Source organism: Mchenga conophoros, linkage group LG23, assembly GCF_057382185.1.
Source record: "Mchenga conophoros isolate Kocher_MC1m ecotype Shallow Benthic linkage group LG23, M_conophoros_male_GT1.1, whole genome shotgun sequence".
Classification (NCBI taxonomy): domain Eukaryota; kingdom Metazoa; phylum Chordata; class Actinopteri; order Cichliformes; family Cichlidae; genus Mchenga; species Mchenga conophoros.
This window is the reverse complement of record NC_140547.1, coordinates 22,933,460-22,956,290: the sequence shown is the minus strand read 5'-3', so window position 1 is coordinate 22,956,290 and position 22,831 is coordinate 22,933,460. Positions and strand designations below refer to the sequence as shown.

Below are 22,831 nucleotides of genomic sequence, written 5' to 3'. Positions count from 1 at the left end.
AAATCGTCCAGTTGCAAGGAATTTTTTAGTGTAAGTGATCCGCTGCAGAAGATGCATCGATAAAGAGAAATGATCAGATAAACGCGGGTTTCATTTCTCAGGCATTACAAAAACAGCTAAATGAGCTGGATAATTTCACAGATTTTGAGATGGAGCTGCACAAACAATCACTGATGGATGAACCTCAGGTGTTAGTCTGGCTGGATGCTGCGCGTGTGGTGGGGCCTTTCTGAGATTCCTGTGCTTTACCCGTCTGAGCTGGTAAAAACCACGTGAGACCTTCCAGCTGCAGCTGCCATATATGGACGAGGTAGCTATTCTTTCACTTTCTCACATGGTGATCTGCTGAGGATTTTCAGTCTCACGGAGCCGCAGTATTTGAAGGAATTTGAGATGAGCAGCTATGAAGGTTTTGCTTGTAATTTCTTCTCTGCCAGCAGTGTAGTACCTCCTGTACACATGTGATTTCCGACAGTTTGGTGTCTGGATGTAAGCGTTTGACTCAAAGTCCAAATCCTTCTAAGCTTTAGATCAGTGCTGGAAGGAGTCATCACCAGGACAGAACCTGTGAGCTGCACATAAAGGCAGACATTCTTGGGCTCAGTGACGTGTAGCATCACCAGCACCAATTAATCAATAACAACATCGTCTTCTGATATTAGATGTCCGGTACAAAGCATAAATAGGTCAACTGCCGGGGAGTTCTGTTAGCATCTAATAGAATTGGGATAGGTGTTGATTCCTCATTTTGTTGAAGTCCACTAGAGTTACATGCAAGCTGCTTTTTCACCTTGAATCTACCCTGTGTATAACAGAGATAATAAAACTGCTGCAATGATGCTCAAAAAACTGTGTAGGCGTAAGAATCACTAAAGGCCTATATACAGGCTGATGACTAGGGATGGGTATTGTTTAGGTTTTATCCGATACCGGTGCCAAATCGGTACTTTTGAAACGGTGCCGGTGCTCAAACGGTGCTCAAACCGGTGCTTAAAGAATGGAGAACACAAAATTGGTCCAAAAACCTCTCATGTTCAGCTGTTTTTTCTAAAAAGATAACAATGTTAGCCTTTTCTGCAGCTATGGGGCATATATGGTATCACTCTTAGCTGGAAGCAGTGCTTAAACAATGGAAAAAATACAAACTTTGTCCAAAAACCTCTCATGTTTAGCTGTTTCCCTCTTTTTCTTTGGTCATTTTAGCCTTTTTGGCCAGGGTGAAGGGAGTATCTGCCATCAAACAAGAAGACAGCCGCATGTAGCTATGATGGTGTTTGCTAGTTCACCTTACATGCATTAATGTAATAACGTGGTTAGCCTACTCAACGTAAATTACACACGAACAACATTAAGCTACTCACGCAGAGAAGAACGGCTGCTGCTGCCATCAAATACGGCGCATTTCTCGGCTTTTAAAAAAAAACGCTATGCGTTGCCAGGTGTTTCATCGGATTCGAGGTGTTACTTCCTTTGACAGTATCACAGTATCAGCTTAAAGCACTTGTTGCAGGCTGCTGATTTTGCATATTTTGCTGTGAAGTACAGCCAGACTTTTGACCGCTTCGCCTTGGGCATTTTTAATCTGTAGCTCTGCATAAAAGAACGTACGTACCTGGCCCCGCCTACTGTCCTCGGAAACGTAAAATGATTGGCTAGAAGTGTATCACAGCTCAGGGAAAAAAAGCACCGAAATAAAGCACCGAAATGTGCGCTGCTTTTCGGTCTGGTTACTACCGTTTATGTCAGAACCGGTGCCATCATGGCACCGGACACCGGTACCCATCCCTACTGATGACTACACCAATGTCAGTAAAATGCTTACTGACATTTTAGAAAAGATACAAATTTATGCCTTTAAAATAACTTTAGTTTTGATTTACACAATACACATGCAAAATCAATGTAAACATAGTTAACCATGATATGGTAGGGCTAAACTTGGATTCGGTAGTACCAGATAGCCATCATCTTGGTGGTTTGAGGCAAATAGAAACCATCTGAAAAATACACAATTTGTCTTTTAAAGAGATTTTAAGCCTTCAATCAGGACCACAACAGCCAAAATAACATCTGCAGCCTTACCTATTTACAGTGCTGTGAAAAAGTATTTTCCCCATTTCTGATTTTTATAAATTTTTTGCATATTTGTCACATTTGCATGTCTTAGATTACTAAAAAAACTTCAATATCAGACAAAGATAACCTGAGTGAATACAGAATGTTGCTTTTAAATATTGAATTCCGTTATCAAGGAAAAAACACTATCCAAACCTTCCTAGCCCTGTGTGAAAAAGTAATTGCCTCGTAAACCTAATAAGCAAGCTCTGTGACTAGGACCTCTTGGCCCTTTTCAACTCTCCACACTGAAAGCCTGGGGCAGGTGGCGAAGCAGCAAAACAGTTCAGAGCAGGCGTCATTGACAACATGAAAGCGATTAAGCCAGACAAAACATGAACGAAGGAAGGCGGTCTTCAAAGCAGGGTGTTGTCAGCAGTTCACAAATGATTTGTGAGATTTGACAAGAAGAGGCTAATGTGGGCTATCATTTAGATCAGCTGATCAGCCCAGAGTGTGGGCTGATTTTAACCGTGTGGCTTTCCTGATATGAAAAGTCTTACCGTATGTAAGACAACCTGGCAGTTAGTATAATAAAAGGCTGGTAACAGTGTCTCTACAATGTGGTATGGTCAGCTTCGTCTATAGATGACCTGCTTCATGCTTTTTTTGGTAGCACTGACTGGTGGATTGATGCCTTCACATTGCACATTAGCGTGCTTTGGGTGGGATCTTTTCTGCTGCGATGTTATCCCGCTACTGTATTCTGATATGCTTGATGATAGCATAACAAAGTCAATGAGTCCTTTGTTTTCCCAGAGCAAACTAATTATGGCCGTTTCCTTCCTGCCCCCGTCTGCTGTATGCTGATAGCGCGCTCTCATCTAAACCCTCGTAAACATCCGTCAGCTCACAGCGCACTGGCATAGTGGCTGCTGCACGCACTTAATTAACCATGCATGTATCTGTACACACTAAAGTAAATACAATCAGATGGACGTCATACAGCTCGCTGGAGAGGTGCCTGTTTATGCATCGTAATCAGTGATTTGTGGTGCAGAGGGTAACACAGACTATTAGGGGACATACTTGCCTGCCATGAATACTATGGACAAAATGTTTTGAAACCCAGTTTAGCCTGGGATGCCCTGATTGCTATTTAAAGATGCTCCATGTGACACTGCAACATCAGGAAAGCAATACGGCTCTAATTTTGAGGGGATAGTATAATTAGGCTACAAGTGATACTGTTGCTTGGGAGGTCTGGCAACAGGTACTGTCCCTTGGCTCTGCATTTTTTAGTACTGGTGTAGACACATTTGTTGTAAATCCTGCTGTTGTTTACTGAAAGGAAAACATGATGTTGAGCATAAAGTGGGGAATGATGCTGAGACAAAAAGGAGCGGAAACCTCCAGCTGCCCGTGAAGAGAAGTATTTGGATGGTACAAGAATTTTACGCTATGAGGGCAAAAAAGGGAGTGGATCATAAAAAGAAAATCTCCAGCAGTACCAGCTCAGGTCAGGTCTCATGCAGTAGTTCTGGTGCTTTGATTATGTTAGTAATGCCTTACCAATCAGCCAATCAGAACCTTTTTTGTAAGAGGGGCAATTAGAAGACAGGGGCAGGACCTATAATGGCTTGTTTCAGACGGAAGCTATACTAACGTTACATATTAATATAAGGATTATTAAGCAGAAATGGCTAAATAAAGTGTTTAATTGTCATTTATGCAAAAAGTCTTGAGCCACCTCTAATTTCTTTAATATTAGGGAAAATGGCACATATGTGTGGTCAGTATTTGGTGTGACCACCTTTATTCTTTAGCACAGTGTGAACTCTCTTAGGATGCTTTCTTGTCACGTCTTTAAGTCACCTTCAGGAATAGTTCTCCAGGCTTCTTGAAGGGCATTCAAAGATCTTCTTTCTTCTCCACCACACGAATCCACACACCAACATGCTCGTAATCCAATGCAGGAAAGAGAGCAGCAGGTCTGGGGAGACTGTTCACACAGAGAGAGAAAAATCTCAAAAGCCAAACTCACTCACTCACGAAGTATCACGAAAGCTAGGAACTAACACTAACGTGTCTCATGCAATCATCCAGCGATGACAGGATCTGAGCCCCAGCCTTAAATAGCCATGGAGTAATCAGCTGTGCAATTAGAGCCAGGTGCATGGGTCAAAGGCAGGACCCAACAGTGAGACCGCCCAGGCAGAGCGACAAGGGGGAGAGAAAACCACCATAACAAATGTAGCCTCGCGGGGCCAGCCGGGCAGACACAGGGACCATGACACAATAATGTTGAGGTCCGGGCTCTGGGGAGGCCGATCCATGGCTGATACTGCTCCACTGTGGTATGCTTTGACTGTATTGGCAGTGTGTTTGGGATCATCGTCTTAAAAAAATGAAGCTGTTGCCAATCAGATGTTTTCCAGATGGTTTTGCATGGTGGAGCAAAATCTGATGGCACTTTTCTGTATTCATAATTCATTAATTTTTACAAGATCTCCAACACTAAATGTGGTTTCATCTCTACATCAGACCTGTTGTCACTGATTTTCAGTCCAGGTTCTTGTGTTATTTTCCTTCCTGAGGTTTTTCTCCCCTTTTTTCTCCCCTTCATTAAGTACTGCTTCTTGACAGCCACCCTTCCACTGAGACCATTTCTGATGAGGCTTCAGTAAGCTGAAGGTCCAGATGCATCTTTCAGGTCCCGTGTTAGGTCTTTGCTGTAGTTTTCCTGTCTCTTAAAGACAAAACTTTCGGATACTGTTCATCTGCTGTAGATATCTGTTTGGGCCTGATGCTTCTTTTTTGGTTTTCTTCCTCAAATTTGTTAAGGCTATCCCGAATACAAAATGCCAAGTTTCTGACATAACACTGGTTCATCCCTTGATTTAGGAGCCTTTTTTATATTTCAGTGGTTAAAATATCAGTATTACGTGTCTTAACAAACAAAAAACATTCATCTGAAAATGGTCAGATACAAAGATGGTGACTGAAAATTAGTCAAAAAAGCAGCCAATGTCTGATAAAGCTTCAGAAAGAACTATTGCCTAAAAGCGCTTCAAAAAAATTGTTTTTAAGCCTTCTTCTTTTGTCCTAGATGTTTCTAGTTTCTGGAAAAGTTTTTTTAGAAACTGTTTTTTCACTTTTTTTTTTTTAAGGAGATACTACAAACGATGTTTTTCATCTAATAGCTCCTTGGGAATCACCTTGTTGAAAAAAAATGCTATTTTATTTTATTCATGTCAGAATATGGGATCTTTGGCATCTTTCACAGATTCAACAAAAGAAATGTGAACAAATGATGTGTTTTGGGAAAGGGTGCTCATAGCAAAGTGCCTAAATGGTTCTTTGCTAACTTTTCTGTTATGTGGCTGTTAAGACTGCTTTAGAAAATTACAAGAATGTCAGGCTCACTGGAATCAAAAGAAGGAAACAAGGGGTGGCTCAAGAGTTTTGCACATGACTGTAGCATGCCGAATATTATACACTGTCTTTTGTTTTGAAAGGCAAAACTGTTTGTCAGTCAGATATAAGCTCACTTAGGCTAGTGATGGTGGTAGTGTGTAACCTGGATTTCTGCCATGATATCTGAGTTGTTATTTAACACAAGCGAAACCACTTTGTACCGTGTTTTCGCCTGGATTCTCGTATACAGACTGACCAAGAAAAGCGGCATGCAAAATAAATGATAGTCATACTATAATGTAATGTGTTTATCCATGTGGGAACTGAGTGTAATGCAGTGTTCATTAGTTTTGTGGTGTTCTCTGGAAGCATTCTCTCAGTGTGAGTTGACTGTGAAATGTGATTTTTGCTTGGAATAGATATTTCCCACACAGAGGAACAGTCAAGGGTGCTTTCTTTTTTATAGGCAGTGGTTATTTCTGTTCTGTTGGGAAACACTCAGGCATTCAAGAGGAAATATTCAGAGATGTCTCTCCCCCGCTGTCTCTACAAAAATAAATGCAATTCTTACAGTAGTGTTTTTAAAACACAATTTAAAGCACTTCAGAGAACTGAGGACACTAGCTGAGTCATTTTTCTGCTTCTACCCTCCTTTACTTACCTATTTTTTACGCGCTCTCCTTAAAAGTCAGACATGACTTCAGCTGGTTTCTCTCTTTCTCTTACAGGTCACCACATCATGTCAAACAAATACCAGCTATGAGCCGGTGAGTATGACATGTGCATGCATGTGTTTCAGCAATCTGTGTGTGTGTGTGTGTCAAACAAGACCATTAAGGAAACATTTAAAACTCCTGTTGACCTCTAAAATCCTTTTCATAAATTTGATGGCCCTTCCTAGAATTGTGTCAGAGCCACACACAGCTCTGTGAGGCCGTTGCTGGATGTCAACTATAAAAGCTTCCTCTCATCTCATAAATGCTGTTTGTACAAGGCAAACCAACTCAAACTGTGTCCTGTAGAGGTGATAATAGCAGTTGGTCACAATCACCATGTGACTGGCAGATCAAACCTAGCCAAAGGTAGAAAATTAATATGCAAGCACAAAGAACTATTCAGCCAATATGTCTGCCAGGAGCACTGGGACATTTCTTGGTGTCCTGATTGTTTTGTTCTGCCATGAACATGAAGATGACCTGGTATTCCACTGTAGCAAGCAGTGATAAGTTGTCAGAGTTCAGGCATGAAACTCACACACTGTCCACAGGCAATGACAAGACACGACAGGCAATGCATGCAGTGTCTACTGTAGGGGTTTCTTTGCAGACAGATTGACCAGAAAAATGCATGGTTTGAAAAAAAAAAAGTTAGAGTAGAACGTGAGAAATAACAATAACAAGCTAAAGCTTGTAATACTATATTTTAAAATATATAATACTATATTTTGTATTCAAAATCAGTTTAATTAAAGATCTTGAACATACTGGTGGATTAAAAATTACAGAAACATAAAAGGTTAATTTGGTAATATCCAGTGTTGTTAATTTAGGGCAGATGTGCCATAAACCTTAGATTTAATGGTCATCTGACAAATTTGTTAAGCAATGTATGTGCTGTGATTGGTGTTTCCTGGCCAGTTTTTGCAGGGTGTTTAGCTGTCTCAATGACTTTTCTAAAAGATAAATATTATAACAAGTTTGTTACCTCATAACACAAAACATATACTTGTAACACTGACAATAAAACATTTAAGTCCAAGACGAAATGTGCTTGATGCATTCTTTTCAAGTTAATTGCAAAGCTGCCCAAAATGTTTATCTGATGTTAGTGGTTTTCTTCTTCACTGCCTCTCATGACAAGGTGTCAGTTTACTGATAACTTATCGCTACCTGTGAATGAGTGGGAGTCTGCAAAATCATTGGCACATATGTCCGCCCGCATGTTTAAACATGAACAAGAAGGAAATGAAACCGGGGCTCCGTCATAGTGTGGTTGTGTCACAGGGTCCTTTTTAAGAAATTTTCTAGGCTGTCACTCCTGTTCTCTCACTATGAACTTTAAAGAAGTCCAGATGCTTTTCTTTCCAAGCTCCTTAGACTGTGATGACCTGAATGACTGAGAACCTCCATCCATCCATCCAACCATTCATTTTCTTCCGCTTATCCGGGGCCAGGTTGCGGGGGCAGCTGTTGTAGTCTAGAGATATAATCTCTCCAGCGTGTCCTCCTCCTGGTGGGACATGCCCAGAACACCTCTCCCAGCAGGCGCCCAGGAGGCATCCTTGTCAGATGCTCGAACCACCTTAACTGGCTCCTTTCAATGTGGAGGAGCAGCGGCACTACTCTGAGTGGTCGAACTTCTCACCCTATCTCTAAGGGAGAGGCCAGCCACCCCTCGGATGAAGCCCATTTCTGCCGCTTGTATCCACAATCTCGTTCCTTCGGTCACTGCTCAGAGCTCGTGACCATAGGTGAGGGTAGGGTAGGTACTGTTTATCAACCGGTAAACAGAGAGCTTCGCTTTTACACTCAGCTCTCTCTTCACCACAACAGACCGGTACAGCATCCACATCACTGCGGCCGCTGCACCTATCCATTTGTTGATCTCCCGCTCCCTTCTCCCATCACTCATGAACAAGAACCCGAGATACTTAAACTCCTCCAGTGGAGTGGGCACTCCACCCTTTTCCGGCTGAGGACCATGGCCTCAGATTTGTAGGTGCTGATTCTCATTCTCACCGCTTCACACTCGGCTGCGAACCGTTCCAAGGCGAGCTGGAGGCCATCACAGCATGAAGCCAACAGAACCACATCATCTGCAAAGAGAAGAGATGAGATCCTGAGACCACCCAAGTGAAAGCCTTCCGCCACTTGGCTACACCTAGAAATTCTGTCCATAAAAATTATGAACAGAATCGGTGACAAATGGCAGCCCTGGCAAAGCCCATCACCCACCACGAACGAGTCCGACTTATTGCCGGCTATGCAGACAAAGTATCCTTGAGAGGATGAAGAGCTGATCCAGTGTTCCACGACCAGGACGAAAACCGCATTGTTTCTCCTGTATCCGAGGTTTGACTAGCAGCAACCTGGCATAGACTTTCCCAGGGAGGCTGATGAGCGTGATTCCTCTGTAGTTGGAACACACCCTCTGGTCCCCTTTCTTAAAGATGGGAACCACCACCCGGGTCTGTCAATCCAGGGGTATTGCCCCTGATCTTCACGCAACATTGTAGAAGCATGTAAACCAGGACAGCCCTACAACATCCAGAGCCTTCAGTAACTCTGGGCGGACCTCATCCACCCCAGGGGCTCTGCCACCAAGGAGTTGTTTAACTGCCTCAGTGACCTCACCCTCAGAGGTTGGCGGTCATCCCCTTTGTCGCCAAACTCTGCTTCCTCCACGGAAGATATGCCAGGGGATTAAGGAGGTCCTTGAAGTATTCCTTCCACTGCCCAGCAATTTTCTCAGTCAAAGTCATCAGCACTCCACCCGCACTATACACAGTGCAGGTAGAGCACCGCTTTCCTCTCCTGAGTTGCCTGACGGTTTGCCAGAATCTCTTCGAGGCAGTCCTCCCACACCTGAGTTTTTGCTTCCGCCACCGCTCGCGCCGCATTCCGATTGGCCTGTCGGTACCTATCAGCTGCTTCCGAAGTCCCCACAGGCTAACCAAGCCCGGTAGAACTCCTTCTTCAGCTTGGTGGCTCCCCTCACCTCTGGTGTCCACCATTTGGTTCCGGGATTACCACCACGGCAGGCACCAACTACCTTGTGGCCGCAGCTCTGTGCAGCAGCTTCAGCAATGGAGATGCTGAACATGGTCCATTCGGACTCAATGTCCCCTGTCTCCCTCGAAATGCTGTTGACTCAGGCTCCTTCCCCACCAGAGAGGTGACATTCCATGTCCTGATTGCTAGTCTTGGTAGCCAGGGATCAGTCCGCCAGGATAACTGAGAACCATCACAGACATATTCTCTCACTATCCCCTTATCCAGCTTTACGTCAATCATCTTGCTTAATACAAAAAGAAAGTATAAGGATTGCAGTAAAGGGGGTGGCTTTTACACACAGACTTTTAAAAAGCATCCACACATCCTGTGGTGCTTTCAGTAATTTGGTATGAGCTATGCGGATGCTGCCACACTGAGCAGAAGAGGAACGATAGAGAGCCTCAGTGAAAATCATTATTCCCTTTTCCGTTAAAGCTTTCTGTTTTAGAGGATAAAATGGGATTTATGCACTGCGACAACGAGACTTGAGCCATTTTCATTTTAATGAGCTTGAAATTGGAGTTTTCATTCATTTCCACAAAGAATGCTTGCTCAGCAAATGTTAGGTCATGATTAGAAAACCAGGAGAAATACCAATTTGATCATTTCCCTTATTTGTAGTGAGTATTTAATGAACTCAAATATGAGAGGGATCAGTTGGTCCTGTTTTATATTTTTATGATTAAACCACCAATAGTTTGACCAAATTTGGAAGATTCCAGGCTACAATAACTACTTTTCACTTATTTACTTTGGGCTTTGGTCTTTTAAAATCACTGCTGCAGCTTGTTAAACAGTCCTTCGGATTTGTTTACAAAGCTCACTGCAACCTAAGACCCTGTACTTAACTCAGTTAAGAGATTTTCCTTAAAACATGGATCAAGCTCTGTATCTCTGTGCCTCTAATTACATACTTTCTTTTTCTTTCCTTCTTTCTCCATCTCTGCCTTGTTCAGGGACAGACATGCACAATTTAAGAAACTGATTTGAAATTTTAACTCTTTATATACCTTTGAATGCAAATACTGTAAAAACTCACAAAATGTCATGAAATTAGTCAGCAGAGACTTCATGCAATAGGATTTAATTGAAAAGTATGACAAGGAAAACTGGATCCAAACATACATCTGTATTTAGTTTGTCTCAGTTGTTAGTTTGGTCAACCCTAAACACCCAAATACCCTAAAATAAGGACATTTGAACTGGCATCAAAATCTGAAGTAACCTCAAAACAACATTTTTAAAAAAAACGTGACTGATAGTAGATTTTTCGGAGCTAATACTGATGCTAATACTATGCTATTGCTATACTGAACAGAGAAAATTAAGTATTCATTGTTTATGGACTTTCCAACAGTGTTCTAACTTAATATGTAGTTGGCAACTTACCGTGAAGATGCAGATTATCTCCACTCCACCAAATGCTAAGTTGTGATGCTACTCTGCTTTGTGTGCTACAGACTCTCCTGAGAGTTCTGTAATCAAAGGACTTACTGCGCTTTGCTTAATAAACTATAGGATGATGCTATTGCTCAATCACCAAAAACATATTTGTTATGCATTATGCCCCATACAACAGAAAATATTTTGGCAATATTTATGCTAATATGACTATATCTTTGATAGGAAAATGTTGGCTGATTATATAGAGAAATAGAAATGTTATGGTTTTTGTATTTTCACAAAAAATTAAAAACAAAAGAAGGAATAGTTACTCTTTGTGCTTTCAACAGCGGCTGCAATTTACTTTACATTTGTTGCCTATCTTTTTGCTTTCTTGAAGGGTAAAACATACCTTAAAGCCAAATAATCATATAGCATCTGCTAGTTGGGGTCATTGTTCAAAAAATTAATATATTAATGTAAAATGTAAACATTGCTTGTTACTTCTTGGTTCTTAAAAGTATAAGAGAACGTTAATTAGCAATTTGTTTAGCTACACTTTATGTTACGCTTATGGTACTCTGTAACATGATCTGTCTTAATGATGACACACAAAAACATCAATAAAAGGCTGTGAATAAACATGAACAGATAGCAATAAAGGCTACAAGCCTGCCTGCCTTTGTTACCTGTTGAAGATCAGGCTCTGACTGCTGGGCTGGAGTCTGCATACACTCAGCTGAATCGAATTTAATACAGTAATGCATTACATTACTGTATTACAGGCAAATGTAATGTTGCATTACATTGGAACATGTTACGACTGAAACCTACACACACTGAGTGAGTATGGTAGGTGACTGTCACCCAGGCAATAAGTGAGAGCGGGACATCCAACAAGGAAACCTGGTTCTCACATCTCCTTCTCATCTTTTTTTCTCACCATGTTGTTTCTTCCTTTGTGTGAAAGAAACAATGATTAACCCGCTGACTGTCTCACTTTTCTCTCCAGCCTCCCACTCCTCAGCTGCCATTAAAGCATGTAGATACACCGGTAAGTAACACTTCTTCTGCGTAAGTGTCATGCCAAGAAGACATGCTTTAAAAGATGTTCATTCATAAAAGCTGCTATTGTTATTGCAACAAGACGCTGGAATAACAATCCTCAAGTACATTACTGTATGAAGCAAAATATACACAGACACCTGGATAGATACAGCTATGTACTTTTTTTTCTCAAGGTTCGTGCAAGACCCCTCAGTTCCTGCAATTACAGAAATAGCGCAGTTCCATATATGTTGCACCACATGCATGGAACTGAGGTCTGTAGAGAAATGGTTTCCCCAATTCAGTGTTGAAGTACTTGAATCACTTTCACAACCCTATATAACACAAACATAAGCCAAACATTACTGTCAATTATCACAAGCCAGCCTCAGCTATTGTGGCTGAAAGGGAGCAGTCCAACCAGGTTTCATATAATTATGGAAAACCTTCACAGAATAGCGGAGGAGCCGATTAATGCCAATGGCTAAGGTTTTAATTTGAGGCGTCCACATACAGTTTCTCAAAAAATCCAATTATTAAGAAGCAATAAATGTAATAACAATGACTCAGCAGGCACTGAAATATGCTGTGCTTTGAATAGTATGTTTTGAAATAGAGAAACATGTGCAGCAACCTACTGTAGAAACAAATGCTAACTACAGACAATATACAGTGCAAACTGCACACATGAGCTCTGATATTTGCATTAATTCATGTAAAATTACTTATTACTAAATTAAACCAACTAAGGAGAGTCTCCATCTAGTTGTATATTTATTAGCTTTGAATCAATAATTTAATCAGGGAATAATTCTGTTAAGCCTTGATCTCAAACATGGTTCACTTTAAATCTTACAAACTGCAAAAGGTACAAACTGCACCATCCACTACATTTAGAACTCAGTTTATAGACCCTTAAAGACTGGAGCATATTTTTCCAATGGATAATTTCAGACTGCATATGTTCAGATGTTCAGGTTAGCTGAGGTGTCTGTTCTGTGCCACTGTAAATGAATATGTGGTACATACCTGAAATTAAAAAAAAATAGTAAGCTGTAGAGACATATGTTTCTGCCAGTCCACTGCAAATTTTCTCTTATTTGTGCCAGAAATCAATGCCAAGTCCTGGCTAGAGACTAGGCATGCTTGTTCTGTCTGACATTGCTAACAGTGGAGAGTGTAGGCATAGGTGGCGGGGCCCCAAGAACGGAAGAGCTAAAAAAACAAAACAAAGAAAGAACAGAGAAGAACACTACCAATGTAAAACGAAAACTGTTATTTAATGCAAACCAATCCAAAGGTCGCAATTAATTCTTTTTGACTAAAAGGGTTCCTTTGTCTTTGTCTCCTTTTTCATAAGACCAGAGGAATTTTGTATTTCAAAAGATAAAAGCAGAATTCTTACATCCTTGTTTTTCCTCCTCTCTTTTTTTGTGTGTCTTAATGAGTCCATGTCTACATCCAATGTCCCCCGAATGTTTAGATCAGAAGCAGCAGATGACTCAGAGTGGGATTATTAACACAGATCGGCATGTACACACCAGCTTATATAGAGATTTATCCGCAGTTTGTGCCTTGGGAGATAGAATGGAAGATGATTATGTCTAATGTGCTATATGCAAAGAACAAACAAACAAACTAAAACAGACAAAAGCACAAAAACACCGTCAAAAAATGAGAAACAATGACCAGACACATTTTATCTTGCTAGCTAGCTTATACAACGTAGTTAGTGTCCTCCTATTGCTGTCCAGGAAGTATGATTGAAACACACCCAGAGGTACACAGCTTTAGTTTATCAAGAGCATTCTTTAGTTAGCTTTTTGCATTTGTTGTTAGCTACCAATCTAAGCAAACATAAGGCTAAAGTAAACAGCACATTGTGCTAGCTAGCAACAAATTAAAGTGTGTATTTAGCCACAAGTACTTAACTGCATGCAGAAATTTAGTGTTTAGCACATCCTGAGGATGAAGTTGGTTATGTCTCAGTGTTTTGAGCAGCTTTTATGGATGTTTTAGAGTGCCTTTTTATTGTGAAATTAGGCTAGTGTTGGAAACCATTCCAACAGCTATGAATTGCAGCTCACTACATCTTGTCAAACACAATAAAACAAGCTGCAAACATGTGAAAACCTCCGCCCTCCTCTTATTGTTCAATGTTTATTAATCAGCGATACTTTTTAATATTTTTAACATCATTCTATCAAAATTTTTTTTTTTAAAAACTGCATTTAGAAGTGTAAGTTATATTCATCCTGTTCAGTTAAATACAAGCCATGTGTTGCGGCTTCATAGAAATGTCATCTTCTTGTGTAAACAAGCAAGCAACTGAGATTGTGAGGAAATAAGGCATACTGATGAGAAACACCAGCACTAAAAATACAAAGACAGAGGCTACTAATTGTATTGACTATGGTCTTGTTAATCTTTTTAAATTGTAACTATAAAAAGTTGTCACAAACAGTTTGACAGTGGCATACTGGTATTTGGGACTAAACATATACAGTCCCTTCCAGACATTTCCAATAAAAATTGTGTTGTATCGTCAGCTGAATTTGTGATCCTAATGTATCAACCATGCCTTTTGTTTAACCAGTAAGATCTCTGTTGTGGTTGTCATGTATTTTTATAGCATTCCCAGTGTTATCCCATTGTATCAAGTTGCCTTTTATATATTTCACAGATATAGTGTTATGCTTATTGGTTAATATGTTGAGGAGTTGTCATGGTATCCTCTTCTCTCTGTACTTAAATCCTGGAGTCATCATTTATGAGGTTTTCCGTGTATGTGTGCATCTGTGGTGTGTGGACCAACATGCAGATGGAATATTTATTTGGTTAGTCCATGCAGGCTACATGCATTGTGGTTTTGACTCAAAATGCACCATTGTGATTATAACAGAGTCAGTGTGGGGCCTACTGAGGGTCATCCAACGGTATAATGGGGATTTTTGAAATCAGTATTTAGCATGGAAGAGTGGATGCACAGATGTAAGCTCTACCTAGAGAAGAATCAAACATAATTCTAACAGACAGAAAATGTTATAAGGGACGATCGTGGCCCAAGAGTTGGGAGTTCGGCTTGTTATCGGAAGGTTGCCGGTTTGAGCCCCGGCTTGGACAGTTTCAGTCGTTGTGTCCTTGGGCAAGACACTTCACCCGTTGCCTACTGGTGGTGGTCAGAGGGTCTGGTGGTGCCAGTGTCCGGCAGCCTTGCCTCTGTCAGTGCGCCCCAGCTGTGGCTACAATGTAGCTTGCCATCACCAGTGTGTGAATGTGTGTGTCAATGGGTGGATGACTGGATGTGTAAAGTGCTTTGGAGTCCTTAGGGACTAGTAAAGCGCTATACAAATACAGGCCATTTACCATTTTACCATTTTATTTTTATTCCACACTTTATGTAACCTGTTATTCCATGCTGTTGACCATATTCTTAAGGGTAGTTAGGAACAAACATTTACAGGACCCAGACACCACACAAGCACACAGGATGGTGAAAGATATGAGCCAAGAAAAGCTGCAGGGGAGAGAGGGGCAGTCAGATATAATGAGAGATAATAAGACCAAGGGAGGAGTAGTTCCAGAGAACAGAAAGTGGGTGGGAGGGAGGAAGAAAGATAGAGAAAGTAGGGAGAAGACAGCTGAGAAGGAACGAAGAAAAGGAAGATGCATCATGATATATTACATAATCGCTGAACAGGCTCGGCACAAATGGAAGGGACTCTAACATCTTGACCATGAGGATGTTGGAGAGAATGAACGATTAAGCTTTGACCACCTGGATAATCAGTTGAAATCCCAAAAAAGAATGAGATGTACAACACCAAATTTTTCTTGGATTCTTTCGATTTTATCAAAAAGCCTGGTATTTGCAGCTTTATCGTTGCTTAGAAACAGAGAGCAGTGGGTCCTCGCCATGCCTTTGGTCAGCACCATTCGAATGCATTTTGCCAACCTGCTTCCTGGCTGGAGGTGTAGTACTGGGTTCCAATTTGGCAAGGTAGGCCACTCCCATGGAATAAAGGTTTTTTTTTAAATTTATGATTAAAAGTTGTAAAATAACTCAACTTAAATTTCTTAGTGCCTTTTAACCTATGTGTACTGCATTCAGTCTTCTCCCACTATTTCTCTATGAGATACGTATATTGTAAATATAGAAATGAATTACTCAAAAATCTTTCTAAAATATTTTTAAACTGAGAGGAAAATAATTTATTTGTGATAATAAGATAAGTAGTAGTCTGTGGTAAAATGACAAGACAATCTCAACCATTAAAAGTATTTAAAAAATGGAAAGGAACTAAAAAAGGAATTTGTCGGAAATGTTAACGTTTAACAAATTAATGGCTAAGCATTAGAAAATTGAAAACAAAATACATTAATTACAAAATACATTAACTATTTATGTATTTTTAAATATATAAAAAATGTACAGTGTATAAATATCTAATATATAAAGTATCTAAATATACACAGACACAGGTGTGAATAAACAATTGGCCTATCATGGGTGGGAAACCAGAAGGCCAGAAGTAAAACAAACAAACAAAAAACTGGGTTACAGAGTATATAAAATAAAACAAAACAAAGTAACCAAATGTCAGTGTCTTACAAAAAAACTTCACGTCATCACAAACATGATGAATGAATTGGTATAGCAAGACAAAAGTACATATACGCATTTAAAAGTTCTTAACTTACAGTAAAAACAAATTTGTTAGCATAACTGAAATTAAACTGAAGCTCCTCCTGAAACAAAAGCAATTAAAAGATTAGAACAATAAATCAAAATTAGTACATATGAAAATTAGACTATTACTAGATTAAACTGCATGTTAATAATACAGATTAATACTCCATTCCAGATGCCTCGAAACTAGGTCAGAACTTGGGAGTGACATCTCTTAAGAGTTCTTGCAAGTTCCAGGAAAAGTGATTATACGTGTTTTTTTGCACTTGAAAGAACACATTTAAAGATCTCATTACTGTTGTGCTTATTTAGTGAGCCAGAAATACAGAACAGATTAAAAGTTTAGTTCTACTACAGTTTACAGTCAGCGCCACCATCTTGGATTGCTAACTCAAGGTATGCTAGTCTACTTCGACTGTCCAAATGGGAAATCTGAGTGAAGGGGGTCTTCTGCAAAAAATGTGCAATTAGGGACTCAATTGCAATTTGGAACTTATGATTTCTTACTTAGTCAGGAACACACCATAACAGCTGAAAGAATACGACAGATAAACATTTAGAATTGCCCAGATGCCGAGCTGCTAAATGGAATAGTGTCTAAAAATCATGGATGAATGTTTCAAATTGGAAGTTATGGAATAATAAAACAGATGAATAAAGCTGAACTCAACACATTTAAACATAAAAGGTGTTTAAGAAAAGCTTTTTTTTCAGTCTATTGGCGCTTAGGAAACACTTGGATAGAAAAAAGTTGGGAACCACTCTTCTCCTTTATATTTATAGTAGAAGCAAGATTGAGTCAAAACACATTGCATTGGTCATGCAGTGGCTGTGGCTTGTGTTTTTAATAGTGAACATCAATAGAGAGCTTGGGTACAGATGTAAGTGTGAGGTAGATGCAAAACCCGGTGTCACCGGGCAAACAGTGAACGTTAAATCTCAGAGACGTTTACCCCACTTTACATGCAGATTGACTTTCATTTATGTATCTACGTTGCTGCAGGCTAACAGATTGTCCCTGTGATGTGACATATAACATCGCAACACTTGTGAAGCCTTGTGTGAACAGGCTGTTTCATTTTGCAAACACCATCGTCCGTGGTGCGTTTAGCATCTGGTTCCTGTCAGATCACTTAGAATTATGTGACCATTTTGGCTCATTGGGGTGGGGGGTTGCATTAGCTTTTTCTATGGGAAGCCACTCGCAAGCAGTAAGAAGAGCCATGGGAGCTCCATGTTTAACCTTGAGACACTTCTTGCCAACATCACTTATTTAACCTCTTCAGCGGTGAAGCCGAGCGCTCACTCTTTATGCCAATGTGGGGGGGGAAAGTAAAGTATGTCACAGATGATGTCCGCGGAGATTAATTCAGCAGTCGTTTTGTCTTTTTGGATGGCTTCATCTTCCTGACTCACACAGAGTTATCCCCTCAGCCGACAGGCAGTAAGAGGAAGAGCCAACTCTAGCATCTATTATGCAGCAATTCCTCGACAGTACAGCATATTTAGTAACATTTTCCATCTGCAGCCCTGTCACAGTGAAACAACCTGTTCTCACTCTTCCCTCTGTAAATATCTGGGTAAAGGACAGGATAATTAATTGTGTGCTCGAGTCTTGACAAGACCCCAGTTCAGGATGGTTTTCTGTTAAAACACTCCTCGTTTCTCATACTTGTTTTTTTTTTTTTTTTTTACACCTCTTATACTTTTTCGTTATTCTTTGTCTTCTTTCTGTTGCTCGGTTTCTTTTGTCAAGCGTCTTGGTTGAATGCCTTCTTTTGTCAGCTGCTTCTTTTACTTTTCATCATTCTGTTTCAGATGATTCTTCTCTCTCCATCTTTTCATAGCAGTTTCAGTTTTGTGTCTGTGATCTGACTTTTCCCTAATAGCTTATGTCAGACTGTAATTCAATAAAATCATCATGACTACCAGATGGAGTTTGCTTATGAATCATTTTCCTCCTCTGACTCCCACCATCTGCCTGTGTGTGCCTGTGTGTATGTGCTCACCAGGGATCTACGAGGTCCTGCAAGAGTGTGGAGATAAGGCAAAAGCAGTCGCGGTAAGAAAGCACCATCACACAGCCATGTTGTATTGTTGTTCACACTGCTTTCATTAGGAGAAATAAGGGTTCCATAAGTGGAAAAAATTTAATCTATTTTTTTCTACAATCTAAACAGCATGACTTCTAAGATTACCAAATTAGTCTTTAATAAGCTCTTTAAGTCATTACAGTCCTTGATTATTATTAATGAAGATTAGAAACTGATTGTTTGTGCTGGGTGTGTAGGAATGTAAATTTTCACTCCATATTCTCCGCTGTTTGTCGTTCTTGAAGCATGGCTGTTTCTCATGCAGGGCTTTACCGTATGTCTGCTGACCAAAAACAAAACAGAACAAAAAAACTGCGCTGTTTGGCCGGTGAAATAGGTTGCGTAATATTGGAAGAGGTCATGTCAACAGTCACAGAAGGACTGAAAATCTTTTCCTTTCCAAGAAATATAAGAGTGAGCTGCAGGAGTTTACATGTGATGAAGTGGATGTTTGTGATAAACTCTGTTGGCTAATCCCAGAGAGAAATCAGAGAGTTCAAGAAATGTTCTCACAGCAGCTGCAATCCTGCACTCGAATAGAACTGGAAAACTTGTGATTGGTGCTGATAAGGTTAAAAGGTCAAAGCATCCTTTACAAGATGTGTCCTTCTAAATTGAGTTGCCTCTTAAAGATTTCTGGCAACTATACAGTAACTATGTTGAAACGTACCAGTATATTTTATTAATTTATATTTGTATTTATCATAATGAGATGTAATAAAGATGGTCTTTTTCCCAAACACAACAAAAATGTAATTTTACAACAAGTCAGAAACTGCATGAAAATGAGAAGCTGGGATGGAGATGGTTGCAAAGCGGTTTGCACCGGCAGCTATAACTGTAGATAGACTAAAATAATTACCTACAGTGTGCTATGTAAAGCTTGGCTGATATTAGCTGTTTGCCGATGCACTGGATTTGGCATTTACTGTGTCTACTGTGTACAAGCAGCTTCCCTATTAGCAACAGAGTGACTTAAACTTCACTCTCGCCATAGTATGGACAACTACACATATTAAATATTAGAGAACAAGGATATGTTTTGTATGTTTCAAATGGAAAATAAATGGTCTGATGTTTGTGATTTCTCAATTATCAAATATTGGTATCATTCTTAAAAACCCTTTACTGGTTGGGGGTCTAAGCCTGTATGACACTATATGACATGTGACAAACTCAGTAGGGTTTGCAAATGAATATTGCAGACTGAGCTTAACTCTGTGGACTCTGTGATTGAACTCTGATCAGTGCAGATCTATCAGATCTATATACAATAGAGTTGACCATTCCCTTTGAAATCACAGCTTATGTTGCTTCGAAAAGAACTTGTTGCCAATCAAAAATGTAAAATGGTGCTGTGATATAAAATCTGCCACTGCCAAGCTTCAAGACCTTCTGCACCTTCTACCTCTGCAGGAGTCAGAGTGTGGTTCAGGCCATGGAGGAGAGCTATGAGGTCGACCTGGTCTACATCACAGAGAGAATCATCTCTGTCTCTTTTCCCGCTGGGGCCGAGGAGCAAAGCTACAACACCAACCTCAAAGAGGTGGCGACGATGCTGCGGTCAAAGCATGGCGAGCACTATCTGGTAAGAAATACCCTCAGCTGAAACTGGAGCACAGGACTGTATTGACACTTTTGTTTGCTGTTCGTCAGGTTTTTTGGAAGATGGTTACAGTATATCCTTGAAAACAAAAAACAAAGATTTTCTAAAATGCATCACATGTCCATCAGTTGCTTTGATATACTCTCTTCCTGATTTCAGGTGCTCAACCTGAGCGAAGGACAGAGCGACTTAACAAAGTTAAACCATAAGGTACAAACATGACATATACTGTATATTCATGGTTAGGAAGAACAAAATTTGAAAGCGAAAGCTCATTTGATGGATAATCATTCTCAGGTTCTTGAGTTTGGCTGGCCGGACCACCATGCGCCAGCACTGGATAAGATCTGCAGCATGTGCAAGGCCATTGACATGTGGCTCAATGGAGACACACGCAATGTGGTGGTACTGCACAATAAGGTAAGGCAGAAAAACAAAGTGTAAAAACATCTGTTATAATGCGGCGGTGATGTGCTGGAACATTTATTGGCTGGGCATAGAGATTGTAAAGTTTCCCTCTAAATATGGAAATGTGATTATTTTTTTCATTGCTGATCTCATAAAATCAACATAATTTGTAGTTATTCAGTTTCATAGCTTGACATAAAACATAGTCACTGTGAAGTCACACATTGAGCTATGGACTACTGTTTTAAGCTCATCTAGCTGAAGGTCCGTTAACCTTATGCCGTGGTGAAACGTCCCCACTGAACATGTGAATTTAATCAAAATAATACACCGTGATCACATAATTGGGTTTCACCCAAAACTGTTATCAAGACAGTGGCTTATGAGCCGGATGAGCTACTGTATCACCGGTGTTCTTATTATGTATTCTGGTTGTCACTGTTTTTAACTCATTCACTGCCAGCCATTGGCAGTGAATGAGTTAAACCCATTGACTCATTCACTGCAATTGACGGCTATAGACGTCAATGGCAGTGAATGAGTTAAGGTAATCAGAAGTGAGCATAATTGGGCTAGAGCGCTAACACTTGGCTAGCTTTGGATAACTCTGGCTTGCTTGGTTAGCAAGCTTAGACTTTAGAGATACACAGGGATATCTTATGTATTAAAACTTCTCCAAAAGGTAAAATATCACAAAAACAATTAGGAGTTTCAATTTACTTTTTCAGCTTTGATAGGCAAGTCTAGTAAATGGCATTCAACCTATTTCATAGCCACCAGTCATTCAAAGTATTAAAATTTAAATTGGTTACCACCAGTAAAGATGTTACAAAAGGGAAAATTAGCATTAATTTAGCATTAAATTCTGCTAGTCATTTTAACTATGGCTGGTAACATGGGCATGTACAGGAATTGGCTGCTTGTGAAGCGAGCCGAAAGTTGAGAAACTACAGTTTCTTCATCTTTCAGCCTTGGAGGCTGCCGATTGTTTAGCTCTCACATTTATGCAATGAATCCTCTGTTGTTTCAGAGAATTTGCACATGGTATCCAGATAAAGCAGGACAAGCAACAAAGTTTATGCTCGAATTGAGCCAACTGCTTTAACCAAGCAGAATGATTAAACATTATTATTTATATATAGCTCCAACTTTTGGGTTTCAATTACACGTGAAAATGCTTGAAGACCAATTTATTACCATCGAAGGGGGATTTGTTTCTGCTCTGTTTCTTGATCATTAATTCAATGATCCTTTTGGAATCTTCCCTAAGTCCCATCAGTTTTCTTGTTACCCATCTTGACTCTTTATATCATTTAAACAAGCCCTGTTTTGTGTTTCTTTCACAGGGGAACCGAGGTCGAACGGGTGTTGTGGTGGCTGCTTACATGCATTACAGCAACATATCTGCAAGGTATCAAACATGTCATGATCAGACACAGCCTAAAACGTGTTAAAATGTAGTTTAAAATGTAGTGTTACATATTAGATTGCATTGGTGTTTGAGTTTAAACAGAGGTGAAGATTTTAGGCTGTCAGCACTGAAAAAGTTTGATCTGCGTGCTTTGATCCTTTAAATCGAAGGGTTATGTAAGGACAGGAGCAACAATCCATCACGGTTAGACCTTGCAGTCTGGGACTTCAGCAGCCTTGAAAATTAAACAACGATGTGATTATAACAGCTAAACACTCGACTCTGGCCAGCTCATTTTTCTGGCTCTGTGAGAAGAAACGCTCTGAAAATGTCATCGTTCTTTAATGCTACCAGATGTTAATAGGTGGGAGGGTTCCTGGGGGAATGAAAGCTGCTTCATAAATGATGAAAGCTGGGGGGTATTTCTAAATCTCAGCAGGTTTTCCAAAATAAAGGCTGTTCTCCTTGTTGTTTTGTAATCTTCAAATTGTTCTGTGGTGAATGATAACATCACTTACCCAGTTCTTGTGTCTCTAAGTGCTGACCAGGCACTGGACAGGTTTGCAATGAGGCGCTTCTATGAAGACAAAGCACTTCCTGTGGGTCAGCCATCACAGAGGAGGTAAGTTATTACCTCACTTCCTATTGACATCTGCTATGAGGTGAACTAGTCTGAACACTGTAGCACTTTGCCCACATTTCCAAAGGACTCTTGCAGCCCATTTAATACTGATGCTAAGGCTCTGAAGGGTTAGTAGAGGATTCAACACTTCTTAGTATTTTTACACAGTTCTACTGTACTTGAGCACTCATAACACTTTATACAACATGTCTCATTAACCACAGCATTTAGGTCAAATGCTTTCTAACATTCACACACATTCACACTCCGATGAACGCATCAGAGAGCAACTTAGGATTAGGACCCTTTCCTAAGGGTGCTTTGAA

At 40.1% G+C, this 22,831-nt stretch overlaps 1 protein-coding gene across 5 annotated transcripts in view; it reads left to right on the top strand.

Annotated features, from left to right (window-relative positions):
• The window catches only part of LOC146547246 (tensin-1-like), a 122,331-nt gene that overhangs the window by 59,268 nt on the left and 40,232 nt on the right, over window positions 1–22,831 (top strand). For all 5 annotated transcript variants that reach the window (XM_085266086.1, XM_085266084.1, XM_085266083.1 and 2 more), the window contains 8 exons: window positions 6,201–6,239; window positions 11,641–11,682; window positions 18,378–18,427; window positions 19,875–20,046; window positions 20,224–20,274; window positions 20,362–20,484; window positions 21,819–21,883; window positions 22,422–22,505. In XM_085266086.1, the coding sequence (XP_085122212.1) occupies window positions 6,201–6,239; window positions 11,641–11,682; window positions 18,378–18,427; window positions 19,875–20,046; window positions 20,224–20,274; window positions 20,362–20,484; window positions 21,819–21,883; window positions 22,422–22,505 (626 nt within the window). The remainder of the gene's footprint in view (window positions 1–6,200; window positions 6,240–11,640; window positions 11,683–18,377; window positions 18,428–19,874; window positions 20,047–20,223; window positions 20,275–20,361; window positions 20,485–21,818; window positions 21,884–22,421; window positions 22,506–22,831) is intronic.